The 19,248-nt window shown below is 34.5% G+C and overlaps 6 protein-coding genes across 11 annotated transcripts; 2 read left to right on the top strand and 4 right to left on the bottom strand.

Annotated features, from left to right (window-relative positions):
• Window positions 1-608: 608 nt before the first annotated feature.
• On the bottom strand, window positions 609-9,759 carry LOC123003536 (zinc finger CCCH domain-containing protein 18). 3 transcript variants are annotated; one of them, XM_044398357.1, is made up of 8 exons: window positions 9,623-9,759; window positions 8,642-9,223; window positions 8,085-8,588; window positions 5,320-5,587; window positions 4,892-5,272; window positions 1,833-2,014; window positions 1,553-1,780; window positions 609-1,504 (listed from the first exon to the last, which is right to left on the bottom strand). In XM_044398357.1, exons 2-8 carry the CDS (start codon window positions 9,204-9,206, stop codon window positions 1,221-1,223), a joined length of 2,412 nt encoding a protein of 803 aa, XP_044254292.1. In that variant the 5' UTR covers window positions 9,207-9,223; window positions 9,623-9,759; the 3' UTR covers window positions 609-1,220. The 3 variants fall into 3 exon arrangements, with proteins under 3 accessions (XP_044254292.1, XP_044252700.1, XP_044253488.1); XM_044396765.1 differs by having other exon boundaries at window positions 1,833-2,023; XM_044397553.1 differs by having other exon boundaries at window positions 1,833-2,023; window positions 9,343-9,752.
• Window positions 9,760-10,008: 249 nt separating this feature from the next.
• Window positions 10,009-11,730, bottom strand: LOC123005851 (probable tRNA N6-adenosine threonylcarbamoyltransferase). Of its 3 annotated transcripts, none has more exons than XM_044399880.1 (3): window positions 11,215-11,730; window positions 10,792-11,135; window positions 10,009-10,733 (listed from the first exon to the last, which is right to left on the bottom strand). In XM_044399880.1, the coding sequence occupies exons 2-3, from the start codon at window positions 11,126-11,128 to the stop codon at window positions 10,063-10,065; spliced, it is 1,008 nt and encodes a 335-aa protein (XP_044255815.1). In that variant the 5' UTR covers window positions 11,129-11,135; window positions 11,215-11,730; the 3' UTR covers window positions 10,009-10,062. The 3 variants fall into 3 exon arrangements, with proteins under 3 accessions (XP_044255815.1, XP_044255807.1, XP_044255799.1); XM_044399872.1 differs by having other exon boundaries at window positions 11,192-11,730; XM_044399864.1 differs by having other exon boundaries at window positions 10,792-11,729.
• LOC123005846 (uncharacterized protein C7orf26 homolog) lies at window positions 11,158-12,580 on the top strand. Its single transcript, XM_044399850.1, has 3 exons — window positions 11,158-11,462; window positions 11,515-12,065; window positions 12,113-12,580. The coding sequence occupies exons 1-3, from the start codon at window positions 11,375-11,377 to the stop codon at window positions 12,557-12,559; spliced, it is 1,086 nt and encodes a 361-aa protein (XP_044255785.1). The 5' UTR covers window positions 11,158-11,374; the 3' UTR covers window positions 12,560-12,580.
• On the bottom strand, window positions 12,546-13,573 carry LOC123005900 (ribosomal RNA-processing protein 7 homolog A). The gene is made up of 2 exons (XM_044399961.1): window positions 13,334-13,573; window positions 12,546-13,287 (listed from the first exon to the last, which is right to left on the bottom strand). The coding sequence occupies exons 1-2, from the start codon at window positions 13,362-13,364 to the stop codon at window positions 12,575-12,577; spliced, it is 744 nt and encodes a 247-aa protein (XP_044255896.1). The 5' UTR covers window positions 13,365-13,573; the 3' UTR covers window positions 12,546-12,574.
• A 1,386-nt stretch (window positions 13,574-14,959) lies between these two features.
• On the top strand, window positions 14,960-16,291 carry LOC123005893 (N-alpha-acetyltransferase 60). 2 transcript variants are annotated; one of them, XM_044399947.1, is made up of 5 exons: window positions 14,960-15,144; window positions 15,203-15,397; window positions 15,455-15,763; window positions 15,816-15,926; window positions 15,998-16,291. In XM_044399947.1, the coding sequence occupies exons 1-5, from the start codon at window positions 15,128-15,130 to the stop codon at window positions 16,128-16,130; spliced, it is 765 nt and encodes a 254-aa protein (XP_044255882.1). In that variant the 5' UTR covers window positions 14,960-15,127; the 3' UTR covers window positions 16,131-16,291. The 2 variants fall into 2 exon arrangements, with proteins under 2 accessions (XP_044255882.1, XP_044255872.1); XM_044399937.1 differs by having other exon boundaries at window positions 14,964-15,144; window positions 15,452-15,763.
• Window positions 16,292-17,437: 1,146 nt separating this feature from the next.
• Window positions 17,438-18,856, bottom strand: LOC123005908 (E3 ubiquitin-protein ligase rnf146-like). Its single transcript, XM_044399972.1, has 3 exons — window positions 18,678-18,856; window positions 18,386-18,628; window positions 17,438-17,968 (listed from the first exon to the last, which is right to left on the bottom strand). Exons 1-3 carry the CDS (start codon window positions 18,739-18,741, stop codon window positions 17,586-17,588), a joined length of 690 nt encoding a protein of 229 aa, XP_044255907.1. The 5' UTR covers window positions 18,742-18,856; the 3' UTR covers window positions 17,438-17,585.
• Between the last annotated feature and the right edge of the window lie 392 nt (window positions 18,857-19,248).

Genomic DNA, 19,248 nt, shown 5'->3' on the forward strand with positions numbered 1-19,248 from the left:
ATAATAGTGTTTTTGTTCAAATTTTTGTGCTCTAATTATTTGTTCTTGATTCTATGAAAATAACAAGAGATTACAGAATATTAAAACATTATTAGTTAAACTCTTAATTAATAATAAACAAAGATTTGGAAAACCGCAGATAATTTTCCTCAGTTGCAAAAATATGCTTAGCATTATTTTATAATTCCTTGTATTTTTGAAATAAAAAGGTATTATAACAAAATTGTTATTTCCTTTCCAAAAAAGGATCAATTTTAAAAGTGAGCGGAACAAACTCCAAGTAAGATTTCCTTGCATTAAATTCCCCTTAAACTTTAGTAATGACTTACCTACACCTTTCATTATGCCTTGCCTTTTTATGGTAATCATATAAACCTACATCTGAAATAAGTAAAAAAATATGTCAATTAGTCCAGTTTTAGCTTCCAGATCCTTTATTTACAATTATTACAGGATCTGGAAGCCAAAAACTGGACAAATTGGCATATAATTTAGATTTACAAATTAACCTTCATTAAAAAAATAGGTTTTTTTTTCTGATCTTGTTACAATAAATTCAATTGTGTAATATTGTCAATAACCAGGGCAGGTTAAAAAATAAATAAAAATCAAAACTGTAAATATGTATTTTACTTAAACTATAAATATCAAAATATTTAGAAATAATCCAGAAGATTATGATTCAAGTTCTACTTTATACACACGTTTGTTTGCCAATATTTTGCACAAATTTCTTATAACTTAAAAAAAAAGAGTAAAATTGTCATGAAACGTACATCTTCTCAACCAACTAGCAAGTCATAAATTTCAACAAAAAAATGTGTTGTGTAAAATCGTTACTATAATACTTTTATTCGAGAATAGTCTTTAAATTCACTGTAGGCACCCGTTAATACTACCATGAAAAATCCACATTGAACCACCTAAACAAACAAATAAAAGAAGGTTGTTTTTATTACATTAATATTATACATGCTATTAAAATCACAATTCAATTTACTGTGAATTAAATTACTACCATATAATAATCATAACGCTATACGTCAGTCATTTAATAACCTACTCTAGAAAAAAGCACCTAATTTGAAATCATTCATGAAAAACATCAATGACACAATTCTACAAACAGTGCCAATTCAACATCCACACAAAATCGTGTGTTAAGAAAACCACTGGTTATGCAAACATTCCTTATAAAGGAATTGTTATGAATCGATCAATTAGTTCACTTTTGACCTCTTTTTCGCGATAGCATCCTCAACTGCTTTCAACTGTTTTAATAATTCCTCTCTTCGAGACGTCGCCTTCTTCGACTTGGGATCCAACGGCGGAGGCGAATTCGCCGGACGTTTCTTCCCTTGTAACGCTTCCGTTTTACGCGCAATGTCCGAAATTTCCGGTTTACGTGCACCTACCGGATTTTTCAAATTCAATTTAATTTGCCGTTTCTCAGACGAACTTCCTTTTAAAGCATCCATGGCTTTGGCTATCGAAATATCAACACCTGCAATTAATCACAATTAAAAACATCACAAAAAAATTTTCAACACACCACTCGTCCTTCGCGGCGAACTTTCCTCCCTACTGGAAGAACTACTCGATCCTGAAGAATCCGAATCACTCGAACTCGATCCAGAACTATCCGATGACGACTTCGACGATCTTCGACGCCCTTTCACCCTTGCTAGAGCCGCAGCTATCGCCATTTTACTTCGGGTGCGACCGAACTGATCCTCTTTGAGCGGTGCAGGAGGATTTGTTGCACTCACTCTCATCATTCCTGAAAAACGCATTTGAATTAAATAAAATTTCATTAAAGTTTAATTTTCTACCAGGCGAGGGCGCTCGTTTTCGTGGTGCTGGCGGGTTCATTAGAGCCGCTCTCTCATTGGCTGCTTTGCGTTCCGAAACAATGACAGATGGCGATACATGTCTACTACGATGCGACCGACTTGATCTCTTGTGTGACCTTGATCTCGACCGGAATGAACTGCGACTAGATTCCGATGAACTTCTAGAAGAACTGTAAAAATTTCCTTGATACATAGCCCAGTCAAATTAGACAAATCGTTGGAAAAAAAATCCTAGAGAGTTGGATTTTTTTAAAACGCTTTCTTTACACTTGGGTATACATACCGGGTGTCCCAGGCAGGCTTGGATATAGGAGATTAACATGGGAAATTAGTTTTTATTTTTTTCCGGCTGCAGGAGTAACAAAAATTCAAATCTGTTTAATGGAGCTTGTAGTGCTCGAAAAGGACAATCTTTTCGACATTTTTGTCGATTCTCCAATTAACTCCATTTCGGCGTAAACGGCTTTTGAAAAATTGAAATTTTAATTTGCCGGGTTAGCGTTACTAAGAAACGAACTATCAAGTCAAATTGTGACAAAATCTCCTTTGGCAACAATGACTTGATAGTTCGTTTCTTAGTAACGCTAACCCGGCAAATTCAAATTTCAATTATTCGACGGTCGTTTTCGCCCATATGGAGTTAATTAGAGAATCGATAAAAATATCGATAAGATAGCCCTCTTCAAGCACTACAAACTCCATCAGTCAGATTTTGATTTCTGTTACTCCTGCAGCCAGAAAAAAATAAAAACTAATTTTCCATGTTAACTTCCTATATCCAAGCCTGCCTGGGACACTCGGTATATCAAAAGTCCCCGAAGGTGGGGGGGCGAGCTCGAGGAGGGGGATGGGGTTAAAAGTGTCTTTTTTTGTTTTTTTGCTTATATCTCGGAAATTATCACTCCTAACGGTTTTTGCCTGCTTATCAAAATTAAACCTACAAAATTTCCTACAAAAATGGTCCTTTGCATATTTGTTGTAGGACTAACCGTAAGCGAGTTATAGGGCAGAAAATAAAACATCATTTAAAAAAATGTGCTTTATCTGCATTTCAAACAGAATTAGTCTTGTAATTAAAAAAAAAAAAACTGACAATAAATTGAATTTACTGGATCCAATACTTCATTAAAAGAAGGGAGTCACGAGGGTCTATAAATACAAACTCATCGTTTATGTAATTTTTGAAGAATTTTCTGTAGAAGTCTATTTCTGCATCAAAATTTCCTACAAAAATGGTCCTATTCATTTTTGTCGTAGGACTAACCGTAGGCTTCAAAAGTTTGGAGTCTACATAAAATTGCATTAAAAATACTTTGAAATATTTAAACGGAGATATAAATAAAAATTTTGGATGAAAGAGAGAATCAATCTGTAAAGGGGTTAAATGGGGTGTAAATGTTTAAACAAAGATATAAACATAACATTCTTTAGAGGTGTAAAGGGGCACTAAAATCAGATTTTTCGAAAATTAGTCTTTAAGGGAATAAAACGGTGTACACATTTAAAGGGATATAAAGACCTTAAATTTAGAAAACATGATCCTTAGAGAGTGTAGAAGTGCAGATACAGCATATGAGGACGACTCGGAAGACTTTACAGACTCTCTAATGAAGTGTTGCACCAAATAAATTCAATTAGTTTTCAGTTTTTTCAAATCACAAGATTACTTCTGTTTTAAATGCGGATAAAGCACATTTTTTTAAATGATGTTTTTTGTCAGCCCTATAACTCGCTTACAGTTAGTCCTACAACAAAAATGCAAAGGACCATTTTTGTAGGAAATTTTGTAGGCTTTAATTTTGATAAGCAGGCAAAAACCGTTAGGAGTAATAGTTGTTTCCGAGATATAAGCAAAAAAACAAAAAAGACACCTTTAGCCCCCTCCCCCTCCACGAGCTCGCCCCCCACCTTCGGGGACTTTTGATATACAGGCTGTATTATGAAAAACGCCCAAGCCACAACTCCATTATTTTTAAAGTTATGACAATACTTCTTAGAAGAAATTTTTTGTCATCTATCGTTTGGGATAGATGCTAAATTATTGCTGTTTTCTGTTTCACCGGAAATGACATCAGCGTTATTTTTTTAATGGAACACCCTGTATGTTTTACCACTTTTGGATTCTTTGTTTAATTGTGTTTTAACAAGTTTTAGTACCATGTGCCTAAAACCAACCGTTTGTGAGATATGAGTCAATTAAAAATTTATTAAAGTAGGCAGTGGAAAACAATAATATTAAGTAATGTTGACAAATATTATTACTTTGCATTTTCTCTTATTATTTTTATGCTTTTTGGTGTTCTGGTGATAATGTGTTAACAGACATGATTCGAGAATATTTTGAAAGCAATAAAAATAGTTGGAGACCACAACGCCTTTACACTGGGCGGTTTCCAATAAGAGAAGTTCCAATTCGTCAACCTGAAGAAAATTTAAAGATGTTTGCGGTTTTTAGAAAACCCAAATTAGAACAGTTGCGTGCGATAAGCCAACGTTACTTGCATTTTCTTCAATACCTATCTAATTCTGTATCTCCCCAAACATCCTCAAATTTTCTTTAAATCGCTTAAATTTTCGACGATTTGGAACGTGTCTCATCAGAAATCACCCAGTGTAAAAGCGTAGTGCTCTCCCACAATTTTTATTTTATTCAAAATATGTCTGTTAACACATTATCATCCATGATTAACATTAAAAAGTATAAAAACAGTAAGAGAAAATGCAAAGGAATAATATTTGTCAACATTACTTGATATTATTGTTTTCCACTGCCTACTTTAATAAATACATTATTTGGTGAATATCTCACGAGCGGTTAGTTTTAGGCATATGGTACTAAAACTTGTTAAAAGACAATTAAACAAAGAATCCAAAAGTGGTAAAACATACAGGATTTTCATAATACAGCCTGTATATCTACCCAAGAATAAAGAAAGCGTTTAAAAAAATTACAACTCTAGGATTCTTTTCCACCGATCGCCCTATTTTTATCTAATTTGACTGGGCTAACAATAAATTCACGATTAAAAATTTTATACCTGCTGGAAGAATAACTTGAACCGGAACTGTACGAACGTTTTCTTCCTGCAGTTTTACGACCTGCTGGTGATTTTGACCTCATCCAAGGATCCGACCATTCGTCTCCTCGCACAGGTCGTTCTTCAGCTGCTCTTTGAACGATCACTTCACGTTTAGGTTTGCGAGTTTTTGTAGTTGCTGGAATTGGCTCATCTTCGTATTTATTATTGTAAAAATCGGGCATTCTATGTGATGGAAGTTCTCGGTATGTTCTGACTCGTTCTCGTGGCGGTGGTGGTACGTAGTCAGGTTCGTATATGACTTGTCTTCGGCCGTAATATTCTTCAGTGGGTGGTGGCCGAACCACTGGTGGATACTCAACAGGGACGTGTCTTACATATCTATACATTAAGTTTAGTAAATCTTTGTTTCAAAAATAATTAAGTACCTTGGTTCCGGTGATGCAACACGTCCGTAATAACCATTCTCTTTATCAAATTCTTCTTGTGCTAGACTCAAATTCATTTTCTTTTCTTCAAAATCGATGTCTTGTTCTTTACGTTTTATTGATTTTCGGAGCATTTCTTTGGCTGTGCGAAGTCCACGTTCCCATGCTGATTCAACGGGTGCTGGTTCAGGTCTACCGTAGGTTCTTTCTTCTCTACCGTATTCGCCAGGAACGACAGGCCGGATCAGTTCAAACATTGTATAATTTCCTTAAAATAAATACAAAATATATAGTGATTTTTAAAAAACGACAGGTGCTGTAATTAATTAATTTATGGTTTGATTTCAAAAATTAAAAAAATTAATTAATATAAGCTGACAATTTTAGGATTTTCCTAAATATCATAGTATATTTTGGGCTTTCTAATTTTAAATTAAAACACATATTTTTTCTTTATAATTTAGAATGTATTAGTTGCAGTCAACATTTACGCTTTGTTCAGTTTCGACGCAGAATCGCAAAAAGCACGCTGAAAAATTCGAAATTCCGAGTTAAGCCAAAAACTGAGTTTCTTAATATCCTAATGAATAAATTAATTCAACTCAGGTCAAGAAATAATATAAATAAAAGAAAAAAAATAATATAAAGACTTTCCCGTATCATAAATGTTTTGTCTTTTTTTATAAATCATAAACTAGCAAAAAAATCAAATTTTTGAAAATCCTTAGACAAACATAAACGACTTAAAATAGTATCTTGAATTTTTGAGATAATTTTGTATAGTCTTCACATTAGGGCTTTATTTGAGTAACATAAAAAAATGCGTCGATCTCACAGAAATTTGACAGCAAGAGTAAACAAATAGGGGATTTTTAATTGTTTTTAATTTTAATTTTATTTAAATGTACATAATTTGATATGTAATGTTAAAGTTTGTAAAGTATTTTAATGTGAAATTTTCTGGACGTAGGGCTGATGAAGGCCAAATTGGCCGAAACCGGTACCCGATAATAAACAATTTGAAATTAGGAAGAAATTTTATTTTTGGACCATAGATTACCTAATGAAATAGCCCCAATTAGAGGTAACTACATAACTTAATAAAAAAATATGTAAAATGCTCTTAAATACTCTGTTTTTTGTCATTTTTTTGACGTTTTTAATGAAATTTTAAATTTCAGTCTTCGTAGATACATCATTTCTTTCTGCCAATAAGTGTGTTTATTAATTTACATTTATTTTTAAGTTTTGTTGAAAAAAATAAATAAAAACAAAAATATCTAAACCGATAAATTTTCTACTAAAGTTGGGGAAATTTTTTTGTAATATTTTCTATGGTATGTCTTCAAAAATGTGTTGTAGCGCTCTTTAGAAAATGTTTCAGCATCAGGTGTTGTTTGTTTCCACTTAAATTAAAGAAATTAAAAATTAGTTTCCATCAACGTATTTTTCAATAACTAATTTATGAACTGCTCTATTTCATAAAATTGAAGGTTGGGGTCTACGAGTATTAAGTTTATTGAACGGTCATAACAAATTTTTAATTTTCTGAGTGCACCAGCACCAGTGTCAAAATAAAGACTTTTTTACTATTTTATGCAATATGCATATGCAATATGTTTCACTTTTACTAGAAATTATTTTTTTTTAATTATCAAAGTTAAAAAAAAATAGTTGCATAGACAATGCCATTACTGTAATGTTAAAAAAACATCAAATGAAAGAAAATATTGCCAATATTTTTTTAAATTTGTAAAGAATGACAATAATTACCTATAACAAACCAGAAAAAACATCTAATTTAGTGTGATTATTTTTTTTATTATTTATTTATTTTGTTTACTTTTACCAAGATTATTGTTAACGACAATTTGTTATTGACACCATGCAACTAGATTTTATTAATTTTTATAATTTTTTTCTCCAAATTCCATTTTTTTAAATTATTTTTAGGTAAAGTAAAACATATTGCAAATGTCTGTACCAAGAAAAACAATACCTTCCAAATTATGAAAAAAATATGTCTCTATTTAAAATTAAAAAGTTGAATATAGCCCAAAATACAGGGTGTGTCAGAACTTGTGACACAGAAAAAAAAATTCAAGTAAGATAAGATATCAGAAATATGGAAAAAATGTTTAAAAAACTTTGACATTTATTTTTTGACATTTGAGATTTTTTTATGTCTGTGATACTGATGATCTTGTATATGTATTTTTATAATTATTTAGTAAACATACAAAAATTTTGGTAATAAAAGCCGCAAATAACATTAAACAGAGTTACAGTTTAGGATACTTCCTTGTTTCCTCTTCTAGTAGCAAAAAAACTTGGAAATTTAGTTTTTTAACAGACATAATGCAAAATTTAAACTTTCATAACTTCGAAATTTTTCTAGATAGAATTTTTTAAACATTGTTTCCATGTTCCTGGTATCTTAAATTACATGGTATTTTTCTCAGGGGCGTGAGTTCTAGCGCACCCTGTATAATGACATTTACAAAAATTCTAAAACTGTCAGCTTATATTTACTATATTAAAAGCCATTTAATTTAGTTTTTTAATTTTTAAAGTCGGACCAAAAAAATTAAATTTCTACAGTCCTGCCGTTTTTTTTAAATCACAATGTATGTTACATATACTTATTTTTTAGGTCAGTTTTGTGAATAATTTAAATTTTTCAACATCTGTACATGCAAATTTAGCACCTTATGTTCTCAAAAACCTCAATTTAAACCATTTATTATTCTGAAAAAACTGTATACCTTTATCAGTAACCCCTGGATGCAAAAATCGACAACTCGCCCCCCACGTGCACTGCCCCCTTGAGAAAAATCTACACACAGGTCTAGGTTCTGTCTCTTCAGGTCTGACTTCGTCCTCATCTGTAACTTCACCCTCTTCAAGTTCCTCTTTTTCTTTCTCTCTCTGTTCCGCCATCTCGCCATCTTCAGCTAATGAACCTGAATCTTTTTCATCCTTGTCCTTCTTTTCTTCCATTTCGCATTCTCCATCTTCTGCTTCAAAATCTAACTGTTCTTCACCGTCTTCAGGTCGGGTTTTTTCCGAAATAATTTCAACATCTTCCTTTTTCGTTTCACCATTCTGTTTTCTTTCGTCGCGTTCGTCGTCGGAATGGCCTCCTATAGATTCATCTAAATCGGAAACATCTGACAAGTCTTCATGGTTGATATTGATTTCCTGTCTGACATTTTTCGGTTCTTCCTTTTTGTGTTCTGGTTCCTTTTCATGGTCTGATTCCATATCACCTATCAAATTACGCAAGTATTTCAAATTGTGTAACAAAAAATAAAATATTTACCGTCGGAAATTTCCTCTGGTAATGTATCAACATTTTTCGTGATATTTTTATTCTTTCGACTGGACGAATCTACACTCGCTACACTTGAATCAGACGTGTTTCCGTCCTCATTGTCTGACCTCTTCGCACGTGAGGACCCCGATCTGTCGGAAATATTAGTCACCCTATCTGGCGATATTGAATGTTTTGAGCTACGACTTTCTGAACGTTTGTCTCCGTTATTTGAAATGGGGCTTTTGAGCCCGGCTGGTGAGCTGGACCGGGACGAGTTAGCGGGTGAGGGGGACCTAGGACCGTCGCCATTGGGCGGGGACCTAGGGGGGTTTTCGGGTGAATTAGGCGAGCCACTACGTGACGAGGCCGGCGATTTGGGGCCACTCTGGCTGTCTTCAGGCGACGTGGATCTGCTTAACGATTCAGGCCCACTTTGTGGCGACGCAGACCTGCTTATGACCGAAGCCGCCTGTGAATTTCGACTTCTGGATCTAGAACTGGCGGGACTGTGGGGCCCTTTTCTCTCACTTTCGTTGTCAGAAGACGCATCACGCGAGTCTTCCGAGTCCATTTTATTAGTGATTTAGGCTAAGAGAGTAAAATATCGGTTAGAATTCTTGTGGAGGGAGTTGATGGGTACAACAAAAGATCAATTGCTAAACACTTCTGATTTAATCTCTTTGAGACCGATGTTATTTTAGTCTTACCTTCGGTCTGCCGCCAACTCCATTGTTACCATTAAAACACTTTTTGATTATATCTCGCTTCTTCATGTTTAACATTTTTTCCAAACAACTAACTTACTTGACTTTTAACTTCAAAATTCACAACACAAACTACTGTTGAGTCTTTCGCGTACTTGTACGAGCTTTACGGTGGCTTTTCGGTTATCGACTTAACTGTATTTATACTTATAACGCAAACACAAGTCTTAGGTAGAAGGAACTGTTTAATGAGCACTTGAGTTGCACAAACTTGGTATCTTACCTTGGTTTTTGTTCGGCAGTTCCTGCAGCAGAACGCAATGGCCTTTCTCACACAAAATTACTTTTAATTCGTTTTTAACAACATCGACTTGAGACACCTCTCCCTGCCACTTTTTGCTTCAGGAAATGGCGTCCCCCAAGACTTCAATAATCTAGGGATTTTGCGTTTAGAACCAAACACAAAACAAAACTTCCCCAAATAATTCAAAAAAAACTTTTTTATTGCAAAAAAATAACATTACAACTTATTTCATCAATCTATATACGCCAAGTTACTTCCACTTCATCGGTTCTATACCTCTGGGTGATAAAACATTCCCCCCGCAAGACTTCAATAATCTAGGGACTTTGCGTTTAAAACCAAACACAAAACTAAACTTCCCCAAATAATTCAAAGAAACTTGTTTTATTGCAAAAAAATTAATAATACAACTTATTTCATCAATCTATACGCCAAGTTACTTCCACTTCATCGGTTCTATACCTCTGAGTGATAAAACACTCCTCCCACCTCATTCTAGTACCTGACCTGAACATTTCAGATCCAGCTTGTGCAATCATCACCCCATTATCAATGCAAAATCGTTCATCGGTCGCAAATAGTTTAGCCCCTCTTTCGTCACACATTTGTTTCATCATTTCTTGTAATCTCTCATTACAACCTACGCCCCCAACGATAAGAACCTCCTGTGAATTACAGTGGGCTAAAGCACGTTCAGTTATTTCAACCAACATGGGAAATAACGTCTCTTGTAGAGAAAAACATAAATCTTCAGGGGAATACCCTGATTGGAGAAATTTATCGGCTCTTTCTTCCATAAATGTTAAAATCCCGGAAAAACTAACATCCATGCCTTTCACGCAGTATGGCAACTCTATGAATTTACTCCCCTTTTTTGCCATTTGTTCAATGTTGTAGCCTGGACTGGGGTCATTCGGGAGTTTCAAAACTCGTGCAAATCGATCTAAACAGTTCCCCACAGCAATGTCAATAGTTTCACCAAAAATTCGGTACTTATGTCTTGAGTAAGCTACTACTTGAGTGTTGCCCCCGCTAACATAGAGAACAATGGGATTTGTTGCTTTTGTAATCAATTTACCCATCTCAATATCTAATTAAAGTTAAGTAAATAAGTAAAATGTGAGATTTTAAATAAGAAAAAAGGATACGGCCGATGCAATGATTAACCCCCAACAACGGTTTATTCCACAACTGGGCCAAAGTTCGTGCTACAACTGCAACGGTTGCTAAAGGGGCCCCCATACCAGGCCCCTTGGTGTAACAAATAACATCAATTTCGGCCGGTTTAACACCTGACTGATCAAGTGCATCTTTGAGGACACTTATCACGTTTTTTCGGTGGTGTTCGGCTGTTTCTTTCGGTAAGAAGCCTTCGCCCGGTGGGGTTATGTACGTTTTTCTGCAATTTGATAACACTCGTCCGCTTTTTATAACCCCAATGCCTAGTTTATTGGCACTGCCTTCTAAACCCAATGCAACAACCATTTTCTAGCTGCAATAAAATGCAAAATTGGAATTAAATTAATTCAAAAAAACCCTAAACATAACCTCAACTCTGGTCGAATTCTAACCTCAAAAAACAAAACGAAGAATAATTCTAGGCATTTCATTTTTTTAGGCTCTTATATGAATGATGGGGTAATAATAACGTGCCTGTGGCCTCTCAATAATGCAAAATTGTGATTCAATTCTAATTTAAAAGTTGCCTAAACATAACCTCAATTCCATAACATGTCTGCAGCCTCTGAAGTGAATCTTAAACAAACTTTGCGCAAGTTAGAATTCCCTCTTTGTGCTAAAGAAGCCCTAAATAAAATAGGTGAGTGAATTTGATTTGTTTTTGAACCAACTGGTATAAATGATAATTCTAGGTGAGCTAATATGCGGCCGCATCACCAGTATCAAAAATATGGATTTAGCCCTCAATCTGATGTCCGAATTTATTTTCTACGAGGTAGATCGGCGGGGGAACAAGCGCACCTCTCCACTTTCTGCCCTAATGGAGCTGCATTTACTCGAAATATTATTTGAACATTTTAATAGCCTTTCAAATGAAGCGGCCCGAAACACAGTTTTCTTGTCCCTGTTTAGTGGCACCACTGCGATGCAAAGATCGGGGATTTTAAGCAAATTAGTGTCTTTAGCAATCGGAATTCCCTCACCAGCAATTCTAACTTCTACAAGTACGTGGATGCAGCAGTTGGGGTGCACTTCTGTGAACAGTTGTAAACTGGCAGAAGCTATAGTTTATGACTATTTCCACCTCGTACCTGCCGCTTCTGAACGAATGAAAACTTTACCAGACGTCGCCCCACAATTTACCGCTAATTTCCTGACTGCAGTTGCTGAGAATTACTACAATTCGAAAAATAAAGTTCAAACGTATCCTTCGGAAGGTTTGCTTCAAACGATAACGTTTTGGGTTTGTGTGAAGAATTTTCTGAAGTGAAGACTAATTAGGCGTTTTAGATTTCGCAAAATGCGTTTTTGTGCATAGCTGCGCAACAGAAACAAGCCGCACTGCCGCCGGGGGCTATCGCAATGGAGGCCACAACAGCGATTGCAGGATTGATCAGATGGTGCACTTTGGCGCCTCTACATGACCAAGACTCAGACTTGTATTGTCACTTACACTTAGCGCTCCTCAACAGTATCCTTGAAATACCACAAACACATCCCCCTAAGGCAATTAGTGCCCAACATTTGGCCCTGGCGTTGAGACACATTTTGTTGGCCAGTAACAAACAACAACCGAATTTACAAATCGCATTAGACAGATTTGCGCAAGCTGTGCAAGTTGCACTCTCCACAAAATGTGTCTATGGAAAAATAGATGACCTCATAAACCAACTACAACAACTTCCTTTTAATAAACTCATGAGTATTATCATAAACACACACAAAGAGTCTAAATAAATTTTTATTCCACGATTAAAACGGCTTAAAATTTCGCATTTTCTTCATCAAATTCACCTTTTCCTTTGATTCTTGGAAACTCTTCCTTAGCGCGATTATGTTGTTCATTTTCTGTTCCTTCAACTGGAAGGTGTAGAAATTCTTCAGTTCTTTCTTCTTAGACTTGATTTTGTTTTTCTTTATTAGTTTATTTTCCACACTTTCCTTTCTAGACAAACCCGGATTTCGCCCTTTTTTAGTCACTACAGTCCACCCTTCATCATCTACTTCTTGCTTCTCACTCGACTTCTTCTCCTCTTCTTCCTTTTCATGTTGTTTAATGTAATTGTTCACTTCTTCGTTCAGTTTTTCATGATTGTAAACCGTTGAATTATATTCGTGAATCCATTTACTTACTCCTAATAAAACGTTTCTTGAATTTAACAAAGTCAAACGCTCCAATTTTAATGCTTTTAAGAGACTTTCACGTTTTGTAAACACCACATAGGCTATTTTAAATCCGCACAATTCATTAGTCTCATTTACACTTGTTTGAAGCATAACTGATTGTACTTTTCCAGCCGGAGAAAATACGTCTTTCATGTGCTCTTCCGTGAGATAGGGGGGCACATTGAGAACAAAAAGGGTTTTCCCGGGGGGCTTCTTCTCCTCAAAATTCCTAACAGAGTGTTCTTTGAGAAACATGTCATGATGATCTGTGCTATCACTTGAGAAATAAAAAGGAATAACTGAAAGAAAAAACATAAGACATTGTTATTATTTATAAAAAAATACCTGTGAAGCCCTGGACACTTTGAGTTGTCATTTTGCACGTGTTGACATGACTTTTTGAGGTTATGTTTGTTTATGCTTATCTGATGAGTCAAAATTTAGATTTATTCCTATCATATTTTAAAACTAGTGGCACTCGTTGTTATCAATGTGCGAGAGTATATAAATTATGAGCAAAACAAAAATTGTCTTATTTGGGATTTTGGGAGTTAGAGGTCATAGAAACCAAGAAGGATATCGATGGAAGGGATGCGCAGAGACGAAAACTGGTTGCGGACGAATCCATTCGTAAATATTGGGGAGTTCTGAAATCAGCTGAGAGCAGTGGTGTGTGTTCGCACTTATTTATTTGAACAAAACAAATAATCCATATACTGTAATGAAAATATTACAAAATTACATTTTTATTTTATAAATTGCAATATTCAGTAACCATTTGAGAAAGTTATTAGAAATTGTTGAAATTGTAGAAATTTAATTTTGGCGTCGATGTTCCGACAGCAATACGTATTTTAATATAAGTTCAATAAATTATTTTGATTTTTTGTCATTTTTTCTCTAGCTGTCAGGATAGAAATTACAAAAACCGAGAGTGAGGTTAGGTGCCTAAGGCCTGTTTTACATTTTTATGTCAGTCGAATTATAAATAGTCCAAGATTGAGTGTCCGCCAGTGTATTAAAATTCTTACATCTTATTGACTAGGTATGAAAACAAAACATCACTAAAAAAACTGAAAAAAACAAATGGGCGTACTTTTTTTTTCTCTAAAAATTTTGAAGACAAGGATTGTTAGGTATATCATTTTTGAAAATTCTTTTCATGCGTTAACAATTTAATAATTTGTTCATCATTATTCATCTTATGTATGAGTACCCACTTATTATATTTTTTTAAAGAATAACAGTGGTTTTGAAATATTATTTCATACGACGCCTATAAACAATATTTTTTTAATAGTAAACATTTGTTTAGTGTCAAAACTCAGTCATTTTTGACAACGTCAGGTCGCCACCAGATTTGGAACAAGCTCTACTTATTAACAGGGGCATCTTATAAATGTGGCTATAAATTTGGTTAGGTTGGTTTCTAGTGACAAACAAAAGATATCGTAACTAGTGTCAAAATTTAGGTTAAGTCACCTGTCAGCTTATATATAAAATTAAATTGGTAGTTGACAGCAGGTTGACAGAAAACGTCAACCATCTACAACAAAGGGTAACCAACCCTAAGCATTCAAAATTACTTCTGAAAATTGTAGTTACCAACAACTTAAAAAAACGTAATTTTCCTAAAAGTTCAAATCCTAGGTGGTAATTTCTTGTTAACAAATCTGTACAAATATTGTTTTCTAATGTTTATATTTTTAATAAACAAATCTATTCGTTACTTTTTGTTCGTCTTTTATTTATACAGAAATTAATATCACCGTATATTTGAAATAATCGTGGAGCATCCTATGAATTTTTTATATTTAATATTTCAGTCAATGAATATACAAAAAAAATGCAACTCTACAATTCCCTTTTTATCACAGAATGGTTCTGTGTTACGCCACTGCTCCAGTTTCGAGAATCGATATCCTTCTTGGTTTCTATGAGGTCTATGTGTAGTGGGAAACGTCAATTGTGGTGGTGCCATCTGTTCCAAATTGGATGAGTCATTTGTTAAATTGAAAACAAATGGATTTTGATAGTTGAAAAATAATGCCAAATAATTTTCGAAATGAGAAATTATTCCGTTCAAAAATGAGAGAAAAGGGTCAGAGTTGCAAGCCGTCGCGTTCGTAAGAGAGATTGATGGCTGGTATTAGTTGGTTCGTATAATTAATTATCACCAATTGAGAGTCAATTGAGATTAAATTTTTCGTTTAGGTACCAATCAAATGGAAAATGCTCCACCCAAGAGCACGGAATGAGCTCCGACCAAATCCCCCTGTACTCTTTAGGAGATGTCCAACTGCGGTTCCTCTGCCCTGAGGATCTAGACGAGGTGCGAGCCCTGTGCCAGGACTGGTTCCCCATCGAGTACCCCTTCTACTGGTACGAGGAGATCACGTCGAGCACCAGGTACCTATAACTGATTTTTTACCACAGGGATTGACAAAAACTTTGTAATTCAAGCAGGTTCTATTCTCTCGCAGCAGTGTACAACCAGGCCATAATCGGGTTAATTGTGGCCGAAATCAAACCGTACGCTAGTCTCAATGAGGAGGACTCGGGGATCCTTGCAAAAAAATTCGCCGAGCGCTCGGACATCGCCTATATTTTGTCCTTGGGGGTCCTCAAACAGTACCGCAGAAACGGGATTGCCTCTCTATTATTAGATTCCCTCATTACACACCTGACCACTAGCGAAAGGAGGAAAGTCAAGGCTGTCTTTTTGCATGTGCTTACAACGAATTCCGCTGCCATTAAATTTTATGAACATAGAAAGTCAGTTTAGGGACAAGTTGCAGATAATTGTCTCATTTTCGGTCATTTGCAGATTTAGACTTCACAGTTTTTTGCCTTATTATTATTCGATTAAAGGTCGGTGCAAAGATGGGTTCATGTATGTGCTCTACATCAATGGGGGCCATCCGCCGTGGACAATCTAATATCCTTTTAATGAAAAATTTATGTATTTATTTCACACTATTTTGAATATATTTCCTTAACTTTTCGTACTGATTATGTTAAATTCATGTGTGGGAAGGTGTTGAGCGGCGGGGGATTTTTTCCATGGATTTTACTCAACGTAAATCGAGCCATTCAATGGATTTGGAACTCCAAATCCAACACCCAACATGAAGAAAATTAACTATTTAATCTAGTCCAACAAACCAGTTCCCCACGTCTGGAACTACGTTTGTTACGTTTTGTATATATTAGGGCGATTTAGTCAGTCATCACTCAGAAATTACTGTTATTTCAGGTACCTGTTGTAAACATTTTTAAATTTAATATATTCATTACTTGAGTTCACTCATCATTAAATTTGATTCTTTGACAATTATTCTTCATTGTTATAGTTCAATACGTAAGTTGTTGTTTAATTATATTTATGAATAGTTTTATCTTTTGTTATGTGCTATATTTTGTCACCAGTATTATTCTGCTAAATACTGTAAACAATGAAAGATTATTAAATACGTATTTTGTAAAACGCAACGTGATTTTACCGTTACATTAAAAATTTATTGTCAATAAAATATTACATGAAAGGAACTTGACGTTAAAAAATACTAGTTGAAGTTAAGGTAAGAACAAATATTTACTTTGTTAACAAGTAAACTCATCTGCAAACTAATTATTATGCTTGTATTATACAGGTGCGCCAAAACTCGCGTCCCAGAGAAAAATTTCAAGTAAGATAAGATACCAGAAACATGGAAAAAATGTTTAAAAAATTTTATCTATATAAATTTCGAAGTTAGGAGAGTTTAAATCTTGCACTTTGACGCAAAAGACCTTTTTTATAAAAAACTATGAAATTTAGAATTTTTTTGCTAAAAGTGGTAAGAAACTACAGTCGAAATCGTTATAGAGTACTTTTTACTCTAACCCTCCCTAATTTAGGAACTCGTTTAAGTGTGTAAAGGTTGTTATCTGTACCAAATTTTGTAATTTTATCTAAAATGGTTTTGAAAATATTGGTAAAAACCCATTAAAAGACCCCTTTGAAGGGGTGTAGCTACCTTGCATAGCATTTTTCGATACATGTTCATAGGAAACTTTTGCCTTAAAATTGAATATTCTGTTTAAATTTGTAACAATAAAAATGAAACACCCTGAATATTTTCCTACGACCCTAATAGAAAGTAAGTTTTTCTACTCTAATTTCAAAAAGGAAAGTGACCCAAGAAAGTAAAATTTTTACCTTGATAATCATAAGGAAAATTATACAGGTGCGCTGAAAATTTTGACATTTGATATTTTTTTATATTTATTATGATTTTGTATATGCTTTTTTACAATTATTTAATAAAGGTACAAAAATTTTGCCCCTAAAAGCCACAAATAACATTGAACAGAGTTACAATTTAGGATACATCTTCCTCATTTCCTTTTCTGTAGCAAAAAACTTGGAAAATTATTTTTCCAACAAAAGTAAATAGAGTCAAAGTGCAATATTTAAACTCTCATAACTTCGAAATTTTTATAGATAAAATTTTTTTAACATTTTTTCCACGTTCCTGGTATCCTACTTTGTATGGCATTTTTCTCTGGGGCGCGAGTTCTGGCGCACCCGGTATACAAGTAGTGTTGATTCGAATTATCTGTCATTTAAAACTGAGTCAAGTTGCAACGAAGTGATTCTATCGATGGTTTCCTGTAGTTCAGGCGATTCGCGACCGCTTGTGGAGCCTCGAGGGGTATTTGAAGGTGTGACCGGTCCGAGACTGCCTCCAGTGATCCCCACTTCTGGTGAATTATTTATTTCGGGTGTTCTTAAACCGGCAATGCCCTTTTTGGGGATTGTTGCAAAGTCTCTTTTGATTTTTCTTCTACGACCTGGTTCGTTTCTTCTCAATTGAAGCATATTTTCTAAATCTATAATATACAAGAATCCGGCTATTAGCAATTCGCTTGTTTGCTCGCCTCTTTTATATGCCGCTTCTATTTCTTTACTAGTGCGTTCGTCATATTGCCACCATCCTGGAAATTAAGGTTGTTTAATTTGTTGTTAAATGAAAGAGAAAATTTTTATAAAGTGTATACTGAATAATGCCTGAGTTTACATTATGTAAATCAAAAAAAAAAATTAACAAAATTCAACCAACATGGTTGACAAATATTTACACGATTATCTCAATAAACCAGCTTCCCCTTTTACAACTAAATTTTCGCGTTTATCACGCTTAATACTTCTTTTGCGAGTGGGTGTTTTCTTACAGTATTGCCAATTATTTGTTAGATCAATGATATAAATTTCACCACAAATCAAAATTTCTAATTGTGGTGTATTTAATTGAAACGCTTGTTCAATGTCTTCGTTTGTACGAGGGTCATACCGCCACCAACCTTAAATTTGATCATTTTAAACTAAAACCCAGGAGCAAGAAGGTAAATTACCGTTTTTGCCTTCATAGAACCACTGATAGCCACCGTCAAAACCTTCAGTTTCCTTTTGGTAGGGCTTCTCTAGTAAGTTAGGTTGTTCGATAAAGTCTTTTGGGATTTCTTGCCTACACATGGCACATTTCTTACTTTGATTTGCAATGCCTTTCACACACAGGAAACAAAAGATGTGGCCGCAAGGCAGTTGGGCGGGATGAACACAATTTTGGAGGCAAACAGCACACTCCAAGTTATCACCTGAAACGTACAATTCTGCAATGGGAAAACAACAAAAGTAAGTGCTTACCTATTTCGGTTGATTCCTTGGTGTGTGAGCCCCCTACATGACTCTTATGAAACGCTTCTGCCATTGATTCACACTTACTGTTTGATTTTACATGGAAATAAATCAAAAGTGTTTTTGTACAACAGATGAGAAATTCAGGAACTAAAAACTGACGTTGACGTAACAACCTCTTTTTGAGGTTTGTGTTTTGACACTTATGAGTCACGTGACTAAAACTCAAGCGTGCTATTGGTTCATTATATTAATACTGAAAATTTGAAATTTTAATAAAACAATTTTTTTATTAAAGAATATTTTTTTCTCAGCACATTTATGTGTTTGTTTATCTAAGACTTTTTTTAATTGTGCCGGTGTTAAATTGAAAATTTTTAAAGAACATGTGTATACAGGGTGAGGCAAGTTTTATCGCCATTCATTTTTTGAGAAAACATGTGATACTTATAAGACAAAAAAGCAGTGTATTGTATTATTATTATTATATTACTATATTCAATAAATAGCTAGCTAAACTGACGTTGACTTCTTTTTTGAGGTTTGTTTTTAACGTGAGCTACGTGACCAAAACCGAAGC

The sequence above is a fragment of the Tribolium madens genome, unplaced genomic scaffold, assembly GCF_015345945.1.
Source record: "Tribolium madens isolate multiple individuals breed KSU strain unplaced genomic scaffold, Tmad_KSU_1.1 Scaffold_11;HRSCAF=98;Tcas5.2_LG3b, whole genome shotgun sequence".
NCBI classification, from domain to species: domain Eukaryota; kingdom Metazoa; phylum Arthropoda; class Insecta; order Coleoptera; family Tenebrionidae; genus Tribolium; species Tribolium madens.